We start from the raw sequence: 24,176 nt of genomic DNA on the forward strand, positions 1-24,176 counted from the left end.
CGAATGAAAAATTGAATTTATCTTGGCATAGTTAAATAACAAGAGTTCAGTACATGGAAATGACATACAGTGAGTCTCAAACTCCATTGTTTCCTCCTTCTTATATAAATCTCATTTGTTTAAAAGACCTCCGAAGAACAGGCGAATCTCAACATAACACCGACTGTTACGTAACAGTCAGGGTGTACGCCCCCAATATTTGCATATGCCAGCCCATGTTCCCTACATTATGAAAGGCATTAGACAAGGGCAGGCATTAACGTCTGGAGCAGCACAGCTGAATCATCAGACTAGGAAAGCAAGCAAGAACAATAGCGAAAAATGGCAGATGGAGCAATAATAACTGACATGATCCATGAAAGCATGATATTTTTAGTGATATTTGTAAACTGTCTTTCTAAATGTTTCGTTAGCATGTTGCTAATGTACTGTTAAATGTGCTTAAAGTTACCATCGGTTATTACTGTATTCACGGAGACAAGAGCCGTCGCTATTTTCATTATTAAACACTTGCAAACTGTATAATTCATAAACACATCTTCATTCTTTATAAAAATCTACAACAGTGTAGCATTAGCCGTTAGCTACGGATCACAGCCTCAAATTCATTCAGAATCAAATGTAAACAATATAACAGTATGCAATACTCACATAACCTGACGCATGCAGGCCGCATGCATGACGAACACTTTGTAAAGATCCATTTTGAGGGTTATATTAGCTGTGTAAACTTTGTTTATGCACTGTTTAAGGCAAGCACGAGCTCCGTGGGCGGAGAGCATGAGAATTAAAGGGGCAGCAGCATAAATCGGCTCATATTTAATGATGCCCCAAAATAGGCAGTTAAAAAAATTAATTTAAAAAAATCTATGGGGTATTTTGAGCTGAAACTTCACAGACACATTCAGGGGACACCTTAGACTTATATTACATATTTTTAAAATAAGTTCTAGGGCACCTTTAAAGAGTTAAAGAGTTCACCCAAAAAATGAAAATTATGTAATTTATTACTCACCCTCATGTCATTCCACACCCATAAAACCTTCATCTTCAAAACACAAATTAAGATATTTTTGATGAAATCTGATGGCTCAGTGAGGCCTCTATTGCAAGCAAGATAATTAACACTTTCAGATGTCCAAAAATGTATGAAAAACATATTTAAAACAGTTCATGTGACTACAGTAGTTCAACCTTAATATTATAAAGTGACGAGAATAATTAATAAATAAATAAAATAACGACTTTTCAACAATCTAATAATAGCCGATTTCAAAACACTGCTTCAAAGCTTTACGAATCTTTTGTTTTGAATCAGTGGTTCGGAGCTTGTATCAAACTGCCAAAGTCACGTGAACTATTGATATTCCGAAACACTTATGACCTAACGAAGCCCCGTTTACTGAAATCACGAAACCACTGATTCGAAATAAAAGATTCGTAAAGCTTTGAAGCAGTGTTTTGAAATCAGCCATTACTAGATATTGTTGAAAAGTCGTTATTTTGTTTTTTTTTTAAATAATATTAAGGTTGAACCACTGTAGTCACATGAACTGTTTTAAATATGTTTTAGTACCTTTTTGGACATCTGAAAGTGTTAATTATCTTGCTGGCAATAGAGGCCTCACTGAGCCATCGGATTTCATCAAAAATATCTTAATTTGTGTTCTGAAGATGAACGAAGATCTTATGGGTGTAGAACAACATGAGGGTGAGTAATTAATGACAGAATTTTCATTTTTGGGTGAACTAACGCTTTAATGTTTTTTTTCTTCTTTTTTTCAAAAGTATAGCTTGGTGTTTTGAACTTGCGAAGTAGCTTTCCTTAACACTGGACACCACCAAATGTTGCCCATCTGTGTGTGAGGCGTTTTTCTCCATTTAACCATTGGATGTGTTTGTAGAAGTGTGAACTCTCACTCTCTCGATGTCTCTGTGTTTTTGTAACAAAGAACAACATGTTTTCCACCAGTTCTGCTCCACTTACAAGGAAAACTAAAACAATCCATCAGTTGTCAGGATCACTGGACCAACTGTGGGAGAACTAAATGGATCCTGGGTCTGGGAGTCTTCCCTCATGTTTCACTGTGTCTTCCTGAGTCTGCACTTGTGCTCTCATATACTTTGAAGTGGAACTCGCGGAAGTAATCCAACTTGTATGAAAATCCATCTCACTTCGCAATTCTTCAGTTTTCAATATAGCGATCGCATTTCATTGTTATAAACATCACATGGAGGTTTTCCCCTTCATAAACCGACCCTGATACAATAATCTCACATCTCTTATTTAATTTTAGGCTAAATAAAACGTCCCAAACGGTTCACAGATTTCCCAGGATGCCAAAGTCTCCAATTAAAAGGGAGAGATTTTAATATAAACTCGCATCACTTGGTCAGAAGAATCTGATGAGAAATGTTTGTGCTATTCTTTCAAGTTTATAGCTGTATATTCTTACTGTATGCCAACAACTGTCAATTTTTTGTCTAATTTTAAAAAACATTAGAAGTACACTTAATTAAAAGACAACTGAAAACCAGTTTTGTGAGCTCTGAAAGAGCAATTTTAGGGTATTATATATATATTTTGACTTTTGTATATATTTTTTTGATTTAGTTAGTTTCTTAATGTTTTACTTGATATCTTAGTTTACAATAGAAAATACACAATTTAATTACAGCACATATTCCCTTGCACTACATAAATGAGGTTCTTTATTCAAGAACCTCTCCTCCTTGAAGACCTTCTGAAAAAAAAAAAATCTTAAACTCATGTACAAAACACACACAACTGCTCGCAGCACTAAATAATGAAACACACATCCAGCGAGAAACGGCAGCAGTGGACAGAACTCAGAGAGCTGCTGACCAGCATTATCGCCTGCAGACATCTGAGGCTGCCCCGCTTTAAAACATTCCTATTTACGGCACGGCGGCACAGAAATAAATAAATGTGTTAATATGTTGGGAAGGCTGGTTGGAGGGACCGCTGGTGCTGTTTGGTTTTTCTGTGATGATGCCATTTATCACACGCTGACAGCCCGTTTGTGAAGTGCTGCGCTACGCGGTCCACTTCAACTCACCGTCCCGCCGTCTCAGCTCTTTGGGAGAATGCATAAACGAGACGTCACGATGCAGAACGACTAGCGTACCTCGCCCGTGGGACTTCCAGGGTGAAAAACGCTGGAGATTCTCCACAGTCAGACATATGCGCAAGTCGATGACACAGTTTTTGTATTTATTTAATGTTTTTCTTGAAGAACATGCTGTCTGTGTTGTCTTGGCGAAGTGTGTGAGGGACCTAGGACAGACCCTTGGGGTACTCCATATCATCTGGTGTGAGAAAGTGAAAATGGAGGTTCAAATGCATCATGAGGATGTTCCAGGAGTTTTTCCATGTAGAGGTGAACTATGGAAAAAGGGGAACATTCCTGTGACCTTCATTTTTTTTTTTTTACATGCATGTGTGTGTGCAGGTTCAAGCAAATAGTACAGGTGGTGATTTATGATTTTCAGTGCAGCAAGATGCGACTTGACATTTTCCTGCTGTGGTGTAGCCCAGTTCTGGCTCCATGCTTCATTACGTGAGCCTCCCAACGCGATTCCCGACCCAGTAAAAATAAGCCTGCTCACCTCAGCTACGAGTGAATGAGCATGTGTGGATCTGTCTCTGGGGTGGGCGGCTTCAATGTGCTTTGCTATTCTCACCTTCCCCAAAATTTCCATATGGCCATGATGCCACCGCTCCAGTCAACCCTTAAATACACACGCACAGCTGACAGCAACTTTCAAAGTCTTACCTGGTAAGATAAAGGAAACCGATAAATAAGTAAACAAACACATCTGTGAGCAAAAGTGGTTGACATTTGGTGAGATGCATATCATTTTTAATTTATGGGTGTTTTCATGTCCCTCGACCCACTTGCACAGGTCATATGACAAATGCCTAAAATTAGGTGATGCATATCTGTTCTTTACTTTTTTTTTTTTTTTTTTTTTTTTTTTTTTACTGCTTCTACTAATAATAAAAGCTCCATGCAATTCTAGTAAATGTTGTTAAAGACATTTTTTAATAAAAATGAAAGCTTTTTACTGATTATGTCAGCATGAAATGGAAGTTAACAAAGTATCTATTTTCTAAATGCATGTTATTGATCTTACTGTGAACTATTCATCTGTGCATATATTTAAATTAAAGGTGCCATCGAATTGAAAATTGAATTTACCTCGGCATAGTTGAATAACAAGAGTTCAGTACATGGAAAAGACATACATTGAGTCTCAAACTCCATTGTTTCCTCCTTCTTATATAAATCTCATTTGTTTAAAAGACCTCCGAAGAACAGGCGAATCTCAACATAACACCGACTGTTATATAACAGTCAGGATCATTAATATGTACGCCCCCAATATTTGCATATGCCAACCCATGATCGAGGCATTACACAAGGGCAGCCAGTATTAACCTCTGGATCTGTGCACAGCTGAATCATCAGACTAGGTAAGCAAGCAAGAACAACAGCGAAAAATGGCAGATGGAGCAATAATAACTGACATGATCCATGATTACATGATATTTTTAGTGATATTTGTAAATTGTCTTTCTAAATGTTTCATTAGCATGTTCCTAATGTACTGTTAAATGTGGTTAAAGTTACCATCGTTTCTTACTGTATTCACGGAGACAAGAGCCGTCGCTATTTTCATTTTTAAACACTTGCAGTCTGTATAATGCATAAACGCAACTTTATTCTTTACAAATCTCTCCAACAGTGTAGCATTAGCCGTTAGCCACGGAGCACAGAGTCAAACTCATTCAGAATCAAATGTAAACATCCAAATAAATACCATACTTACGCAATTAGACATGCTGCATGACGAACACTTTGTAAAGATCCATTTTGAGGGTTATATTAGCTGTGTGAACTTGCTGTTTATGCAGTGATAGAGTCCAGAGCTCGGGAGGGGGCGGAGAGTGCATGATTTAAAGGGGCCGCAGCCTGAATCGGCGCATTTCTAATTATGCCTCAAAATAGGCAGTTAAAAAAATTAATAAAAAAAAATCTATGGGGTATTTTGAGCTGCAACTTCACAGACACATTCAGGGGACACCTTAGACTTATATTACATCTTGTAAAAAAACGTTCGATGGCACCTTTAAGTAACTATATCTGGATCTTCCTGTGAAACAACAAACTTCTCTCTGCTGACATTTGCTGGACTTCTCCAATCATTTAATCTACTTAAACCCCATCCCTTTCTTACAATCGACAGCAAGCTCACATTCATATCTGCCTTTATTTAGTCTTTTTTTTTTTGATATTCCGTTACACATGGATATGTCACATTATGGGAAAAATAACTGTTGTTATTTCCGTTACATCGCAAAATTTACAGTCACTTCTTGGAAATGGAAAAAAAAGTTAATTCATTTTTGAATGTTCTTAAGACACTGCTTGAATTATGGGGGTACTCCAAAATGTTGGCTTTTTACTTGGTGTAAGACCATAGACTGTATAAAACATGGACGTACTGTCTATGACATCACCCGTAGATTTCTGAAGAGCATTTTTGAAGCCCACAGTGGGCGGAGCCAGCCGGCGCCTTCTCGGCAGTGCGTCACCACGCGTCACTCCCAGATAACCAAAATGGGCAAAGAGGCGGGACATGGGTGGAGCTGAGGTGCATGGTTGCTGAAACCACGCCCACCTACCTCGACTTGATCAAGTTAGCTCAGGCTAAGGAGCTATCTATCTATCTTAGACACTCTAAAATATTAATGAAGATAACAAATTATACATAATCTGACTGTTATACAACAGTTTATTGTCAATCTGCAGTGTCTGATTTTCGATATAGATGCTCCAGCACCAGTAATATTGTAATTTGTGTCGGGTGTGCAAATGACAACACGCAAAATCAAACGGGACTTCATACCTTTGTAGTGAAATAGCGATCGCAAGATGAATCCAATCCATCGCATTTGGGTAAAATGTACATGATAAGCGTTTATGTTGTAAAACTGTATAAGATCGTAAACATTAGACTCTCACAAACAAATGAGCCTGTGTCCAAAGTATATTTTTTTAAATAGTGCAGCAGTTTTAGTTATAATATCCAAGCAGTGCTGTCAGATTTTGTGGTGTCATTGTCATTGTAGTAAATTTGATGGACAAAACTTTTAGCCAATGCCAAGATGATTCCAACAACGATGCCAAGTTCAGTGGCTGGAATTAGCTGAGGTGAGGTGACGTGACGGATAACAGACAGCAGACAAATGCGGCAATCCACCTGTCACTCAAGAGGCCACGCCCTTAATTATGCAGAATTTAAATAATTTAAATGGATGAGTTATAAAAAAATTCACCCCCCTCACAGTTGTCATGATTTATTTAGTTTTAAATGAAACTATTGTAATCCTGATAGTATCCCCCCTTTTTTCAAAAAATGACCGGCATGATGAATACGATCCTCAACTGGATGGAACTGAAATAAATACTTTGAATGTTGCGATCCTATCAGACTTACGATAGCAACCTGAAACGTAACAAAGCGCTGTTCGCCAGAGGAGAACTGGCCCCCCGACTAAGCCTGGTTTCTCCCAAGGTTTTTTTCTCCACCTGTTTGCCACCTGATGTCACCTGTTGGAGTTTGGGTTCCTTGCTGCTGTCGACTTTGGCTTGCTTAGTTGGGGACACTTGACATTTGACTTCACATTTAATATTCAACAGTATTCTTGACATTTATTCAACAGTGCTTTTGATCTGCCTGCATTGACACTATTCTTTAAGAGAAAAAATGATATACCATTTATCAATGGAAAGCTGCTTTGACACAATCTGCATTGTAAAAAGCGCTATATAAATAAAGGTGACTAAAAAATGAAGTCTAATAAATTAAATGAATAGCACAGTTAAATTGTGGGAAGAAAGCTGCTCAAAACATTACTGTATGTGCCACACAATTCATTATCAGTCAGTCTGCCACAAACCACCACTGCTTCAACAATGCTTTCATATTTTTAATTATAATATTACATGAGTCATGACTAACAACGTACTGTGCAGAGTTGGTCATGAGGCGACTGTACAGTGTTTTTTCTGAATTTAATGTAGTCTAAATTGACACGTATTCATCAATGCCTCAAAGAAAAAAAAAAGAGAGAAGAAATTCAATGCAATCTCTCTGACAAGTTAAAACAAATTTCAAAATGAACGCCTGACTAGCAAGTATAGCAAATCATGGTTTGTGGCTGTGATGTAGCAAAAGTCTATATTTTAAAAAGTGTCTCTGCCAGAGTTCTTGATTCGATAGAAAATGTGAGAACACAGGAAAGAAAACTGATATGGGCTTTTTAAATTGCCATGAGCCTTATAATTTCAGAAAAGTACAGTAGAGGCATAAGTAGGCAGTCTTTAGCGTACAGTATTGCCTTTGCAAAACTACAGTCTCTGCAGAAATTCATTATTCTTAATTAGCATTTCTGTAAACAGCATTAACCCCCATCATTTGCCATAGAGGAAAATCTCTGCGGTGCATTTCCACTAACAGTCGCAAACGCAGCAATTTGTTGCAGTTGTTTCTAGTTATTACTTCAGTTGTTAAGAGAGAGAGGAGGGGAAAATAGAGTAGAACATTCCTAGACACTGCTTTGTCTTCACAAACCCTCATCCAGACACCTATTATTCACTATTATCTTTTAACAATGAAATTTACTGCTGTTTGAATTGTTTAATGCAGCCTGTAGGTAATATCCCATGATTCCCCAGTAGACAGCCACTTTAGTGAGCTCTTTAACTCCCTTTCAACTGCCTTTACTCATGTATTCATTTACTTTACAATAACATACTCGAGTTTAACAGCCAACAACAACCTGTGTTTGGGTTTTATTTAGTCTTGTAGTGCTGGAGTGTGTGTGCGTGTGTGTGTGTGTGTGTGTGTGTGAAGATTTTGCTTGTAACACTGTGTACATACACTCAAGGTGTGGGATGCCAAGTGTTGGCTTCCTTGTAAAAAGAAATCACTATTTTGGATCAAAAGGAAAAGCAACAAACAGGAAGACTATTAGGACATAACATTTCAAGCAATTTGCTTGGCTGTTTTCTACTACGGAGATACTACATTAAACAAAGAATTGTTTTTATAATCTAATTCTAATTATTATATTGATAAATATTTAGTTTTACTATAATTATATAATTAGCCAAAGAAATGAAATCAAAGAGTTTCCTGTATTTTTGTATTCTGGTATTTAACCTACACTGTAAAAAAAATCCCAGTAAAATTTATTGTAAAAAAACGGCAGCTGTGGTTGCCAGAACTTTACCGTAAAAAATACGGTTGCAACGTAAAAAAAAAAAATCTGTTAAATTTACGGTAAAATAACATATTTCATTAACTGATATTAATGTTAATTTACCAACCTAATGAAGTACTTTGCACCTTTATAATACACTGACAGTCACCAAACACAGTGGTGATGAGAGTCACATAATGAATCAAAGTTCATCACAAGCAGCATTTCCACAAGCTGAGAAGGACAACACTAACATATAGAAGGTGCACACAGTATCATTCACACACACACTAAACACCATCATGGTAACACACATGACATTTTAAAAATGCAATAAACATTAATTTAACAACATTAGGTGTAACATAAAACCCTAATGTACATAACTGATTAGAAAAAAAATGAGAAAAACTAAGAAGAAACAGAGTTATTTCAACGAAAATATATCAAATGTGAAGTGTCACGCAGGGAATTGTGGGAATGTCAATTTACGGTTTTTCACTGTAAATTTTACAATAAATTGTTATTTTCACTTCCAAAAACTGTGAATTTAACGGTATTTTACCGTAAAATTACATTAAATGTACCGTTAGATCTATTACAGTTATTCACCGTATATAGTACGGGAACTTTCTGTAAACCAATTAACAGTTTTTCACCGCAGCATTTTTACAGTCTTTTACTGTTAAAATCACGGTCATTTTTTACAGTGTAAACATTTAACACTTCATCTATTGCCAACATTATGAAAAAACATTAGTCAAGAATAGAAAATTATTGAAAACATTCAAATCAGGAATGTCAGAATCAGAATTCTAATCAGAATACTAACACAGCAAAGTTTTTTAATTGGATTGGCGTTTACTCTCTTTGCAGTTTGAAGTATTTAGTTCAGTTCTCTGATCATTCCCATTCAATTTCATCAATTGAAGAACAAATTTGTACTCGCATGCATAATGTATTACGTACTTTATCGTCTCTGACAGAAAACACGTTGAAGCCGCTCAGGCCGCCATTTTCTCCTCTTCTCGGAAAGCGATGACATAGTCAAAACATATGGAGGTGTGGGTTTTCCAGGAAATGCGTGCACCTTTGCTTCTCCTAAATACGTGTATTATGCATGTTATTTTTTGACAAACACAAATGTTGTGATATTCAAATGATGTGGATTTGAAAACAGATGGATCGTAAGGTAATAATTATTTATTTCTTAGCCCATTTGATTCCCACAAGTGTCTAATGTCGATGTTTTAAAGTAATACGCTCTATCTACTTAAAAAAACAGATTACAAGCAATATTATTAATTAAATTCAACATATAAGAGTTAGAATTAATAAAATTAATTCTTTACAAGTCAACCAATTAAAATGTGTAAAATTAGCAAATACCATTACAAAAAAAAAAAAAAAAAAACACAAAATGACATAAAAAGCAAAGAGTCAAACTGCCCAACTAAATGAAACACTGATCACCAGTATGGTGACCAAATGTTTCAATAAAATCAACATCAGCATCTAAACCTCTGTTAATTCATGTGTTTCTCTTTCCTTCAGTGATTCTACTTGTTATCATCAGGTGTCTTCAATGTTTGCAATAAAAACTAAAGAGTTCTTAATTCATCTTTGACGTCTGTCTGTTATTCAGATATTTTTGTATACATTTTAATAAAATATTAAATGGTTGAGGAATCAATTTCATTAATTCTAACTCAATTCTTTGTTGAATTTAATTAATAATATTGCTTGTAATCTGTTGCCAAAATTTTATGGAGTAGATATAGCGTATTTTTACATAATATAGTTTTGACCTGAAAGTTTTTGACATATGCAATAATGTACATAAGGGGTGAACTGTTTGCTTTTTGGGTAAACGTAAAACATGCATAAAAACACGTTTTTATGGGATGAAGTTTATTTCGTGGCTTAAATAAATTACAGGTTACTCAGAGACTGACATGTTTGGCTTGTCAAAAGTGTTACATTCAGCTGTTGCAAAGTCTTTGTCTTTTGAAAATCAAATTCATTTTTTTTTTTTTTACCAGGAAAGAAGTGGTTTTGATGCACAAGGTTGTTTTTATTGTCTTTTATAAATTTAAACCCATGAAAATCACTTTTTAAAACTGTTGTTCCTTTATTACCCCTTAGCAGATTTTGACTCATGTAGTGTATATATTGCTCAATTATATTCTGGCACCTCTCTCTAAGAGGGAGAGACATCCTGCAGTGTTGCAATGTTTCCATGACAGTCAATCGTTCACGGCCACGGTGGCATAATCTGTCCAAACAGCTCCATTCCGAAGAGGTTGAGAGTTATCGATCCCAGCCACGTGCCATATTTCAACTCCAAGAACGATGTTTTTAATTGACATGGATCTGCTCTTATGGATTATAGGCTAGAGAAAGAAACTGTGGAGGTGCACACCTGGCTCTGATGTCAAGCTTGTATGACTCTCCATTCGTCCGCTCCTTTAATCCCTGCCTTCTTGTTAGCCTTAATCAGATTCAATGTTTTTAATGGAACATATGCAAATGATTCTGTTTTTATCTTATTTCCACTGATCAAATAGTCCACCGCAGCGATTGTGTTTCAAACACTCACCTCAATCCCACCCCTAAAAACATCACTAATCATAAATGAAGTACTTTGACTACTTTACATAAAGCCAGTTAGGGAGGAGAGGGGCTAATCAAGAGTAGATCAAACGACTCGTCTTTAATTGAAGTGCAAAAACGGACCCTCTTTCTTTTTTCGTTACGTATAGGGCTAATTCAGGCAGCGGCTCTCAGGGCTCTATCGAGAGGCCTGCTTCTCTTCCAACTCCCAGAAGTCCATGCAGCTACGGACAACAGATGAAGTGCAGTGGTCGCTGTGGGAAATGTAGTCTGTTACTCGCCGGCTTGCGAGGCTTGACGGTACGTGACTAATTAGGTCAGTTCCTCTGGCAGCTGCAGGTGAGAGGTGCTCGCTCGTGTTTGCTTCGTGTTGAACGCCTCCGGGACAATGGAGCTTCAGAGCCGCAGGTTTTTATGGATTGCCGGGGTGAAATGAATCTCAGGCTTTTAAAGAGCGAGGCCCATGTGTGCATTTAGGAAAACTCTCAGCTTCAAAGAATCAGTTTGATTACCGCGACGTCAATCTGGGAAAGATATCGTGAAAGTCATTATCATAAAGAACCAGTTCTAAAGGTCAACTAATGTTTGAACTACAGGTCACCCGATATGGCTTTGCAATGTCTGATGTCAGTATTTTTATCTAGAGAGTAGTGTCGTCAAAAGTACCCACCAAATCGGTACTGAAATTTTAAAAATGTGACAATACCAGCATTTCCCCTGAAGCGAATTCTTAAATAGCTTTGATTGGTCATTGTGTTCATGTGCTCAACAGATATGTCTGTGATTGGCTACAATGATCAACCCTCAAAAACATGTTGTAAATAAACATCTGTGACGTGTTTGAAAGCAGGCATCTATCAGCGTATCAGTCTATCAGTGGATATATTAGTGGTATATATATATATTATCCAAGTAAGCGCTCAGTGAAGAGCGTCACAGATGTCTATTTACAACATGTTTTTGAAGCGTTGATCATTGTAGCCAATCTCAGACATATCTGTTGAGCGAGTGAACACAATGGCCAATCAGAGATGTTGCAAACAGCGCTCAAAATGCTAGGGGAAAATAATGGTATCTTAACATTTTTAAAATTTCAGTACCGACTTGGTACCGAAGTTGGTACTTTTGACAACACTACTAGAGGGTGGGGTGTATAATATAATATGGAAATAACTAACATAAAGATAGAAATGAATAGTTTTATTCTGCAAGGATGCATTCAACTGAGCAAAAGTGACAGTAAAGACTTTTACAGTGTTCCCAAAAAATACATATATTTCAAATAAATGTTGTTCTTTTAAACAGAACTCTGGGAAAAAAAGTATGAAACATTCCTCAAAAATATTATGCAGCACAACAATAATTAGAAATGTTTCTTGAGCACCAAATCAGCATTTTAGAAACAACTGGATCATGTGACAGAAGACTGGTGTAATGTAAATATATATTCAAAAAGAAAGTTAATTGTAATCAGGGTTGGGAGTAACGGAATACATGTAACGGCGTTACATAATCAGGATAACTGTAATTCGTCATAGTTACGTCAAAAAATGTAGTAATCAGATTACAACTACATTTTGAAAAAAGGGGGGATACTATCAGGATTACAATAGTTTAATTTAAAACTAAATAAATCATTATTTTGCCATAATAACACATTAAAGGTGCTAAAGAGGATGTTTTGTTTTATACATTTTTGCAATATTGCTTGAAACTGTCTTTACTAACTGATAAAAGACTATTTATCAGGTGCACTGAAAGGAATAATATTAATATACATCATCTGTGCACGAGGTAGGGCCTTAAAAACATCAGCCAATCTCGCGTAAACGATTGGCCCTCTGGCTTGTCAATCACTGCCATGACGTTCCTTGTGAGAGACGAGCGCGGCTGCGCGCTCCAGTAACTTTCCACACTCCACAGGCGCCGCATGCAATGTTTTTGTCAGGAGACAGGAGTAACAACTGCAGATTATGAGTTACCTGCGGTGAGTCCGACATAACGAATCCACTAACACGACACAGCGAATGCCGGTGGTAAACACTCGTGTTCCAATACTCGTGCACAACACCCGTCTACAATCTCCTCAGACGCAGATTGAATAACTGCTGCTAGTTGAAACGATACTTCCCGCGGGGAAAAACGCTTTCAATTCATGGAAATTTCGCTGCTATTTTGTTTTCAAAAAAGAAAATGCAAACAACATTGTTGTACAGTGCAAACTCTGCCTTCCAGCTATGAAAACACTTTCTTTATCAAAGAACTAAAAAATAATCTGTAATACCATACTGTAGCCACTAGATGTCTGAATAGCCCTTTACATATATTTATTCAGGGCTGTGTATTCCCAAGTTGTGGAAATGAGACAGGATTGCTTAGTTATATAAGGTTTTAAAAGTAACCAAAATGCTAAACATTAAAATTAAAGCAGAACAAACATAAACAGAAATGTTTGATTTGAGCTTGTTCAGTTTGGTTACGATCTGATGTGACTTTTATATTTTTAAGCTCTGAACAACAACAACGATAATAATATTGCAATAGATAATTTATCAGATTTGTAAAATATTTTTATTGTTGAGACCCATTCAAAAGTATGGAACATGTAACATTAAAAACTTGCAGAAATTGAGAAGAAATAATTATAGTAAAGTTGATTCCCCCCAAATTTCTTTCTTTTTCTTTCTTTCTATATATATATATATATATATATATATGTATGTGACCTTGAAGTAATCCAAAAGTAATCAGATTACATTACTTTCATATTGTTGTACTTGGATTACGTTACTGAATACTTTTTTTATGAAGTAATTTGTAACTGTAACGGAATACATTTTTAAAGTAACCCTCCCAAGCCTGATTGTAATAATATTTCACAATATTACTGTTTTCATTACTGACCAAATAAATGCAGCCTTGGTGAGCATAAAGGATTTCTTTCAACAACATTTATAAAATTAGATTCATGTAAGTCAAAAACGGCTCTGAAAATGACTGAGGCAAACCAGGCAAATGTTTCCATCTTAATTTTATTACTCAAAGAAAACAAAAAACCTACCAAGATGTCCATAGGGGTGTTTTATTCGTTGTGGCATGTGCAAGGCTGTGATAAGTGTCTGTTGCCATTTTAAAACAAGATTCAACATCATTGATAGCTGCCGATTTGTGATCGCGTTACCTATGGAGTTGCTAGAAATGTTTAAAAATAGATCTGAAGAGGCAGCGTTTTATTTTCAATCGATACGTGTCATTTTTCATCGTTGTATTTACAAGCATGCTCGCTCTGGATGTGCATAAGGGTACTTCTCATCTCTTTTGTGTCACTAAAAATGTATCCACGTAATAACAACGTCAGGATAGCAAACGCTAAAGCATTTACAAGTCTTTATAAACAGGTAAAAACAGAAGGGGGGAGTACTGTAATACTGTTTTTATAGCAACATCAAATGAACACTTTTTTTTTTTTTTTTTTTTTTTTTACTTTTTAAGTTAAGTTGCAATAGAGAAAACATTGTCGCTGGGCAAAGTAAGACAGCAAAGACGTACAAAGAATGTTGTTTCAAGATCACTTAAGCATTCTTTTGAAATGCTGATTAAAATACAATGGAAAACAACAAACCAGATAATAAAATAAACACCAGAATAATAAACTTAAGGCAGGGAAACGACAACATGAGGAGAATATTTCTACACTTTCTAAAAAACAAAAAACAACAAAAAACCCCAACAAATTAGAAAGAAAAATGTTGATATAGAATCCCTTTCTTGAAAGGCAAAACAACAATTGTAGACAATGTTTATTAAAGAAGCACACGTGTCTTATTTAGAGTCTGTCAGCATAATATTTGTCTCATTTGTCCCTTCATGTACGTAGAGGTGCTGTGGACAAAGTTCTCTACAGACTCGTCAAGACAGTTGTGCTGTTCAGAATCACTGGTGCACAGAATCATGGGGGATCAGCAGATAACACTCAATAATAATAATAATAATAATAATAAAACTGGAGATTAGAGGAGGGTGATGTTGTGTGCTTCACATAAAGAAGGGTAATTCATCAGGTAATGAGATTTTAATCCAGAAAAAAACTTTTTTTTTTTTTTAAATCTCAAAAAAAGTGTGGGATGTAGAAGTAGTCAAAACAAGAGAGAAAGACATTTTTTTACAAGTCAGTGTGTGTGGTGTTGAAAGGTCAGCAACAAGCAGTGCTCCAGAAACACACACGCGTCTCATGAGGACCCAAACGCACTGCACCTCCACACGCACACACGCGCACACACACACACACACACATACACGTACATACACACTCAAGTCCTGTACATGGGTTTCAGGTGACTGGTCACCCGCACCACTTTTCCACCAGGAAAAAGCCCCACGAACCCCTCTCTGCATCGCCCCAGCCATCTCTGGGCGGAGACGTCTGTCGTGGTTGTGGGACTAAAGATGCAAGGCTTCAGTACATGATGGGAGGTTTGGAGTAGGGTCTGTTTTCTGTAATGAAGAAGAAAAAGCAGTGAATTACAGTGATTTACATGTATATTTCAGTCATGACAACTCCAAGTAGTTTTGGCATATTAATGAATATGTCAATGCTACTGCCATTAGATACACAGACATGCCTCTGTGAGCATGTAAGACATGCTGCTGCTGCATGAATAAACATACATAAACCCCATAGCGGATCTAGACCAGTGGAGCTGGGGGAGGTGGAGGGTTTCAGAGGAATTCTGATCGTAGCCTACACGGAATCAGACTATTTAAAAGTTGAGCAAACAATCTCATTGGCTGCAGAATCAGCAAAGGCCGATCAACTAGTGCCATGTGATAGTGGTAGCTTGCAGATTGTATATAAAAGACCTGTCAGGCAGCGCCATCTATAGTTTGATGACTGAGCTATATTACTAGGCCCAATCAGATTTTAGAACACTATCTGTTCTTTTTATAATATGACAATGATGCATAATATAGTTTTGACCTGAAAACAAATAACAAACAAATTAATATTCCACCACCCCCAAGAGAATCAAAAGACTTCATATTTCAAGAATCATAATTAAAAAAGGAACAAAAACAAAGACATTAATGTCTTTCAACAGCAAAATTTAGCAAGTTTTCAGAATGAATCATGTTTGCTGTGGCCGTAAAGCACTAGATCAGAGAGAAACAGCTGGTGGTTGAGGGGCAGGAGTGCTGCAGATGCATGTTAATCGGAGAGCTCGCAGCGCACCGTCACACAGGAAGCAGTTCATTAGGACTCGAGTGCTTTTACATGTTCAACATGCTCGTTTCTGCAAGCACCAACAGATGAGCTAATATGTATGCAGGATGTAAACAAAACAGCACAGTTGTCAAGGTACATGGACGATGAGCAAGCGTAAGAGAGGGAGAGCCGGATGTTAAACTGGGCATGTTTATGCCCCCCCCCCCACATAATCCACAGGCCACCCCAAATCTGTGCACTTTTAAACTGGACATGTTTACTTGTATATTTTTTGGAGTAAAATTTAAATGTTAACACTTTACAATAAAGTCTTATTTATTAACATTAGTTAATGTATTAACTAACATGAACTAACAAAGAGCAATACATTTGTTACAGTATTTATTAATCTTTGTTAATATCAGTTAATAAAAATCCAGCTGTTCATTGTTTGTTCATGTTAATTCACAGTTCATTAACTAATGTTAACAAATTCATGATTTTAATAATGTATTAGTAAATGTTAAAATTAACATTAACTAAGATTAATAAATGCTGTAGAAGTATTGTTAATTCTTAGTTCATGTTAAAGGGGTCATGAACTGCGTTGTTTTATTGTTTTATAATGTTTCCTGGGGTGCACTTATAATGTTAGTATGCTTTTACATACAAAATTGTCATCATTTATAAATAAAAGACATTTTTCCTATCCTGATTTTAGCCCTCTGGTTTGAACGCTCTGTTTTAAGGGGCGTGTCTGCTGCGAGACTTCAGTGTAAACGCCCACTGCTGTGATTGGCTGACATCTTTCCATTTGAAATAGCCAAGTATTACTCTCTCTTTTAGCGCATTTTTACTATTACAGCTCTCAAGGTTAACTAATCGTGAAAAGTGTTGCATTACATTAAGATCTATGGCATTATATTTAGATTGTGGCATGAAAGGTTGCAGTGATGAACACTGTAGCCGATCACAGACATGTTGTTGAGCGCATGAAAGCAGTGATCTCGTCATTGCAACTCAATTTCTGTTCACTAACAAGTGCTTTCATCTTCACTAACAGTACAAACGCGATATAACTAAGAGATTTGTTGAATTAAACAGGAGTTTTGCGCGTCAGCCACGATAAACTAAAAACGCTGTTTGACTGACAGCTTCAGCACGCGCTGCTCCAACGATTGCAAAGGGAGCTTTCTTTGATCGCTTTCTTTATATTATTTAATCGCCGTTAAATAACAGATTATTTTCATCCTACTAAGAGAAACAACGCAAGTTGACATTTAGTCACGGGTTTGATTTACTGACACACACAGACAAAGAACATCTGACTGTACATGAATCATTAATATCAGATCAGGCAGTTACTGACATGTTGTTGCATTACTGTCGAGTCCAGGCACTGCACAATATTTTGTAATCCTCAACGGCATGTTTATTGCTTGGTAGCTCGACCTGGTTTATCACCACATAGGCTGATGTTACTTAGGCTACATATTCTATTGCATGTCATGCACGATTCGGTGGGCGGGGCTAAACAGGCAGTGATGAAGTAGGCGTTGATCTTCTTCTGCGGAGGCGGTGCTTGCTGCCCTTTGACGTCATAGATCCCCACTTTGTAAAACCTGTCGTTTGCTGGATCTGGTGTCAATAAAAGCTTTTATTGGACTAACAAGGAAGTTTTCAGTTCTGAAATTTACAGGATATTCTTATAGTATGATGACCTCTTGTATGTCAAAAGCTCAAGAAAAATTTGATTTCTCAGTTCATCACCCATTTAACTAAATTAGATAACTAATGAAACCTTATTGTAAAGTGTTACCAATTAAATATATTAAAATTATTCAATTCTATTAGTTTAATTACAAAATTTTATTGCCAAAAATGTTTGTATTTCTGCATGCCCCATTTTGTGAGTGACCTCATTTGGTAACTTGATGGGAATTTCACACAAATTATTGCATTCGCTGCATTTGCAGAGCTAAAATAGTCAACACTGTTACTTACCCAAGTTATTGTAAGAAAACGATCAATAGCTTCATCAATAAATCCAGACTAACATTATAATTACATCTATTATAAGGTCTATTATAATGTTATAATTACCTATTATTAATTACGTCTTTTTTATTTTTTATAATAATTATAAATTTAATCTTTGTTCATTTTTATTTGTTTATACTATACAATAACCACACAAACAGGAGTTTTTAAACTGTAATGTCCCAAATTTTGGTAATGGTTGCAACCATAAAACAGCTAATATATAAATGCAGCCATAGTGAGCATTAATAAAAATCATACCAACTCAAAACTTTTGACTGGTTATGTGTGTGTTTGTGTGTGTGTAATAATAATAATAATAATAATAATAATAATAATTAATAATCATTTGACAAGGTTGTCAGATTTTGGAATTGAAGAATAGAATAAGAATCACACAAATTAGGTAATGTCCCAAATTTTTCAGCCATAAAACTACAAATAAAACATCTATTTTAACTTCCAGAAGTTGACAAACGTTTCTATAATTTTAAGCACTGATTTTCACTGATTGTTTGTTGAAAAAGAACTGCAGGGCCTGTTTGTGTACCCTGTTCGTGGAAAGTGCTTGGTAAACTGTGAATTGAAGTACTTTCTCATGTTCAACCCTCTTTGTTCTGAAGCATACGTGGAAGCATGAATACCAAATGTGCCATATAAACACATGACATTCATATTATACATGAACCATTTGCAATGTATGAATGCCACATTGAGGCCTGCAGGTGCTGAAGGGAGGGAGAGACGCTGGAAGAGATAAATAGAAGGCGGGTATTTCACTTGCTCTGAAATATGAGTTACGAGTAATATCCTGAAGTGCAATTAATTGAGTCCTATGGCTGACAGCAGACTAAATCTGCCATGATGAAGCTGTACCCAGGAGACACCGGAGCAAATAGTTCATACACTTAATACAGAGACCTGACAAAGCAGGACACTATCTGTTTTGTTAAGTGGGAGGTGGGCCAAAATACTAGTATTCAATGCTTCAAGGATATTCATTTATCTTTTGTGAATGTTGAGAGCTTTCACTGTCACATGCTAACTCCATCTAAAACTATTTTCATCTGCATTTTGGTTTTATGACCTCATATTAATTGTGAAAATATTTGTCTTTTATAATGAACTTGTGAAAGCAAAAGTGTTTGTTCAATTTATCTTTTAAAGAAGGCACATTTCATAATCCTGCATTGAAAAGCATGTTATTCCACATTTCAACAAGTGCAAACCATTTTCATAATCACATTTTAGTATGTTACTTTATTGATTTTTATCTATTAGTTGTTGTAGCCTTAACATAAAACATCCAAATATTTAACTTGCATTCAAGGCAGTTGTTTAAACGTTACATTCTCCTCCTTATATCGGTATTTCAGTAAATGAGTAACTGTTGCCAGCGATGAGGTCAACCCTATGCATCTTTGGCTCTTTTGCCCCACATGTAGAATACTGTAAATAGATGGATGGGGAGGTGAGGGTGGTCCTCCTCTGGGACATCCTCCTCACCAACACACTCCATATTTAACACTGCTCCCCTCCCTATAACCACGGTCTCATTTAATCTCGAAACACAAACCACTGCCTCATCCTTGATTATTCCCCCTCGTTATATCACCGCATGATAGCAATTAGTGGGTTGAAGAAAATATACCACTGGGTATGTTTGGTATATTGATAGACCTCGACGAAATCCGCACACTTTCTACGCCGATTGTTAGACGTTACACGAGCGGAATTCTTTGAAATGGCGGCCATTGAGTGCGACTGCAATGTTTTGAGTTCGGTTTGCTCCTTAATTACATTTTCACCTCACCTCCCTTCTTCACTCCCTCCACCACTCCACACTTCTCTTAATCGGCTTGTAAAATGATGTCACCTTCCTTTGTGTTCAGCAGTTTTCTGTTAGCGCCACTTGTCTTGATTAATCAGAAAAGGCACGGGTCATCGTAATGGCCCAACACAGAGGTGGAACCTGAGAAAGCGCAAAAAGCTTTTAGCCCGACGAGTGGGATCTCGGCAAGGACAATCAAACCTAATGAAATCAGCTGTCACTGCTAAGCTTGCAAAACTGTGAAGTCCGACTTGGGAGAGAAGCACGGGCTAATTAGATTTTTGCCGGCTGTAATGGATAAATGTGGTGAGGTTCGGGAGCTCGGGGAGGGGTGGAGCGGACAACAGACTTCATACACAAACTCCCCAGGTGGGGCGGCTGCCAGACTTTGTAAGCTGATTGCACCTTTCCTCTTTCAGCTTGATGGAACTTCTACATAAAGAAGTGTAGAGATAAAGTGATGATGTGTGCATCCGAGAGAGTACGGGATCATTATGATCTTGGATTTATTCTTCCTGAACAAAACAGAGCATTCCTTAACCAACTGATCGCATACACTCTTCGATAGTTTCTACGGCCATAAGAAATCTACGGCCATGACACATATTTTATTGTTGAATATTTCCCTTCATATTGCAAAATTAGTTGTTTTAAATAAGAATTGCCACCACAAACAAAATGAACATGAATTTGTGGATCAATAGTTCAAATCTTGCTCAACAAAAGCAGTCATTGTTATATGATATATATATGATATATGTTTCATTTATAATTTTACAGCCTTAAACTGAATTATATCAACCATATTGAAGATGTTTTTTTTCCATTTAAGGTAAGATATTAAAGTTTAATGCAAGTAGTGTTGCCCTCGACTAAAGATTTTTCATTCATTTAAGCGATTAGTTGACTGTTCACGCATGTATATCTTAATAAGCCATATAAATCATAATAATGAGCCTTTAATTGCCTATATATAATACATAGCCTAATCGACAAAAGTATTGATTATGAATTTGTCGTGCAAAAAAACAGCAAGGATACTGTCTAATTTGTTGATAATGTTTTCTGTTTTCGGCTGCAGAGATGAAGTTGATAATGCAGACTCGTCATCTCCGCATTAGTGGATGGGCCTATATGAACATTTCATACAGATTATATAATCTGAGAATATTTGATTTCCACTTGAATTGGTTGACTATCACTTGATAATCGCTTTCAAGCTTTCTATAGATATTTCATCATGTATGTGAGGCAAGTATACACTGAGTTTTGGTTTATATTTTTTGAAGACGGCAGAAAGCACATCATGATTGTTTTCTTTATTTTACAAAGGCACAACGTTTTCTTGTTATTGTGAGTTTACACAAATAAAAGTAGACCCTTTAGTTTTGAATGATGTATTACTCTTATCTGTATGACCAAAAATGATGGAGTATTTTAATTTTTTTCCACTGTTATCAGAATAAATGCAAGTGATCACGCCGGCGCCTCCTTGACATGCAGTAAGCGCGCTAATTGCTCAATAGCCTTTGGCTTGCTTAGTTGGGGACACTTGACATTTGATATTCAATAGTATTCTTGACATTTATTCAACAGTGCTTCTGATCTGCCTGCATTGACACTATTATTTAAGAGCTGCTGTGCAGCCAAATTATGTACCAGTTATCAATGTAAAGCTGCTTTGACACAATCTGCATTGTAAAAAGCGCTATATAAATAAAGGTGACTTGACTAATACTTCAGCTTCCACACTCCGCAAAAACATGCAAAAAATTGGATATTTATCTAGGTTAGCAAAAGGACCCACCAATAACGATCTGTAACTTCACCACAAGTTTTTTTTTCTGCGACTAACCGACTAATAACATTTTTAGTCGACTAAGCCTCTTTTAGTCGACTAATGATTAGTCGAATATTAATGGGCAGTCCTAAATGCAAGGCTGTTTTTCTTTCTGTTGTAGTGTGCTGATCACTACTCATGAAGCGCAGAACAGCCAAAAAACTGTCAGAGCGATTACGGCCCCATCGTAGAGAGCCTAATTTGCACCTCGTATTAGCCTCTGCGTTATGGGGGAAAGGTCTGATCTTCCCGTTTCCTGGTTCTGCTCATTGCTCTAAAGGTCAGGGGCATTGTGACAGAGCTCTAACACTAATCCCTGCTGTTACGCTCACATTAGTGACGCCTCAACTCAAGTCACAGGCTGGTAAAACAGGCTATATGGAATTCCACTGGAAGCAGGCCTCTACACTGCAGCTAAAATGGTCGCAAATGAGATAAAATATTGCTACAGTAGTTTATCATGTTTCAGTTGTCTAATTCAAAATGAACTGGGAACTGTTATGTGTAATTGAAGATATATATTAATAACAGAGTTTTGTGGTAATAAATGGTATTTATTCTAAAAAGAAAATCAAACATTAAAAAAAGGTCATTTGTCATTGTTTAACATGGTGAGGTCTGACTGAAAATAATAAATATTTAAATGCTTTTGCATTCTCTCACAAAAGTTTTGCATTTTCACCAGAAACTTTGTGTTTTGAGGAATGCAAACATTTTTGTGAGCAAATGTAAAACATGCAAAATAAATGGAAATAGGATTTTTCCTACCTCTCTTTTTTTTTTCCATCACCATGTCTATTTAGGGGCTCCACAATGTTGAATTCATTGCAAGGGAAACTTAGGGACTCCCCCAACCCCGCTCCTTCCAAATTGCCAGAAATATTCTGACAAAAAAAAGTGGCATTTACATTGGATTCCTTAGTCAATATTTAGGCTTGACTGTAAGTGTTTAAAAGTGCAAGAAAACGGATCTCTGTATGATTTCAAGATCAGTGCTTCTCAATTGGTGGGTCGTGGCTCAAAATGGCTTGGGATTGTTACTTTTGTACAATAAATAAATCCGGTTTTGTGTGTGCTCAATAATCACTTGATGGTCAAAAACAACCGATCTTGTATCAAGACAACTCAAGATCACTAAACTTTTCTCGAGTCACGAGTTACTTGATGTCTCACAAGATTTGACAACAGCATGCTCTACTCTGTCTCCAGATGTCGGCCTACAAAATAACAATTGATGTATTTGTCAGTCTAGTCTAAGGCTGCGTGTCTTTGATCTGCAGGTTTTGTAGATCTGACCTGGAGTTGAAAGTTACAGACTTTGAAACATGAGATGGGCCACAGATTTAGGGTGAAGTAGTGTCTGATTCAACCCGAGAAACCTACCATCACCCGGCGATGACCTCTCTACACTGTGAATGAACCCCGGTGCCGCCCCAAAGAAGAAAAAAAGATATCTACTCTGCGAACGCTTCAGCAGTGCTCTGTTACAGCACCGCTGTCAAAGCCAGAAGAAAAATGGAAGTCTCTTTATTTGCAGACTGTGAAATTGGCTATATAGGGGAAAAACATTTTGCTCATTTTCAGCGGAGCACTTTGCAGCCCGTTTCCACTGCATCTTCTGTAAACATATGTATTTATTCACCTTCCCCCAGCCCCACATTTCAATAAGATGTACGGCAGCGGGTCTTTAATTCGCCGTCAGACGTGTTGATAATAGGTCCCATTTATCAAATGCAACTTTTGGCCAGATTTGGGAGGCTAGCTTGGAGGGAAGGGGGAAAGACAGATGGAACAGGGATAAGAATGAAACTGTATGAGTGTGTGCAGAAAGGCTGTAAAGCGCAAATAGATCTCGGGGAACGGAAGCGTGAAAGGCGCATGAAAACATCAGTTTGTAATCTCACTCCTGAAAGAGTTGGACATCTTCAAAGGGACCCAATGAGATGTAAGGCAAGTTCAGGGATTTACTCTGGTAGTTTTGCTGGGGTTCGGTCCCAGGAGAGAGAGGGGCCTCTGGACCATATGTACAGCACATGGCTGGTTGCATCTTCTCAACTGCGGCCATTTTTTACTTTTCGTTCAAATACTGAATGACTCATGTCGAGTTTTGGCTACAAAAGCCATAAATGTAGTGTATATACAGTATATGTAACTGCTTACCTTGTACAGCTGAGTTCTCCTGCTGGTTGCCATTATGTTCAGACTTCACCTCTGGTATCACTGCCTCTAAAACCAAATACGTCACACATTTAGAGCTCTCACTACATGTACTTTAGCAGTAAAACACGCCATTGGAATCTTTGTCTCAAATAAATATATTTACTATATATATATATATATATATATATATATATAT

General features: G+C 36.8%; 1 protein-coding gene and 1 long non-coding RNA gene across 5 annotated transcripts in view; one reads left to right on the top strand and one right to left on the bottom strand.

The window, feature by feature from the left end:
* LOC125252999 overlaps positions 1-11,883 on the top strand; it is a 64,216-nt gene extending 52,333 nt beyond the window's left edge. Inside the window, exon 4 of the long non-coding RNA XR_007181324.1 lies at positions 11,056-11,883. This is a non-coding gene — a long non-coding RNA (uncharacterized LOC125252999). The remainder of the gene's footprint in view (positions 1-11,055) is intronic.
* Positions 11,884-14,121: 2,238 nt separating this feature from the next.
* The window catches only part of dacha (dachshund a), a 201,530-nt gene continuing 191,475 nt past the window's right edge, over positions 14,122-24,176 (bottom strand). For all 4 annotated transcript variants that reach the window (XM_048165579.1, XM_048165578.1, XM_048165577.1 and 1 more), the window contains 2 exons: positions 23,981-24,046; positions 14,122-15,400 (listed from right to left, as the gene is read on the bottom strand). In XM_048165579.1, the coding sequence (XP_048021536.1) occupies positions 15,363-15,400; positions 23,981-24,046 (104 nt within the window). In that variant the 3' untranslated portion in view covers positions 14,122-15,362. The remainder of the gene's footprint in view (positions 15,401-23,980; positions 24,047-24,176) is intronic.

This window comes from Megalobrama amblycephala, linkage group LG18, assembly GCF_018812025.1.
Source record: "Megalobrama amblycephala isolate DHTTF-2021 linkage group LG18, ASM1881202v1, whole genome shotgun sequence".
Taxonomy (NCBI): Eukaryota; Metazoa; Chordata; class Actinopteri; order Cypriniformes; family Xenocyprididae; genus Megalobrama; species Megalobrama amblycephala.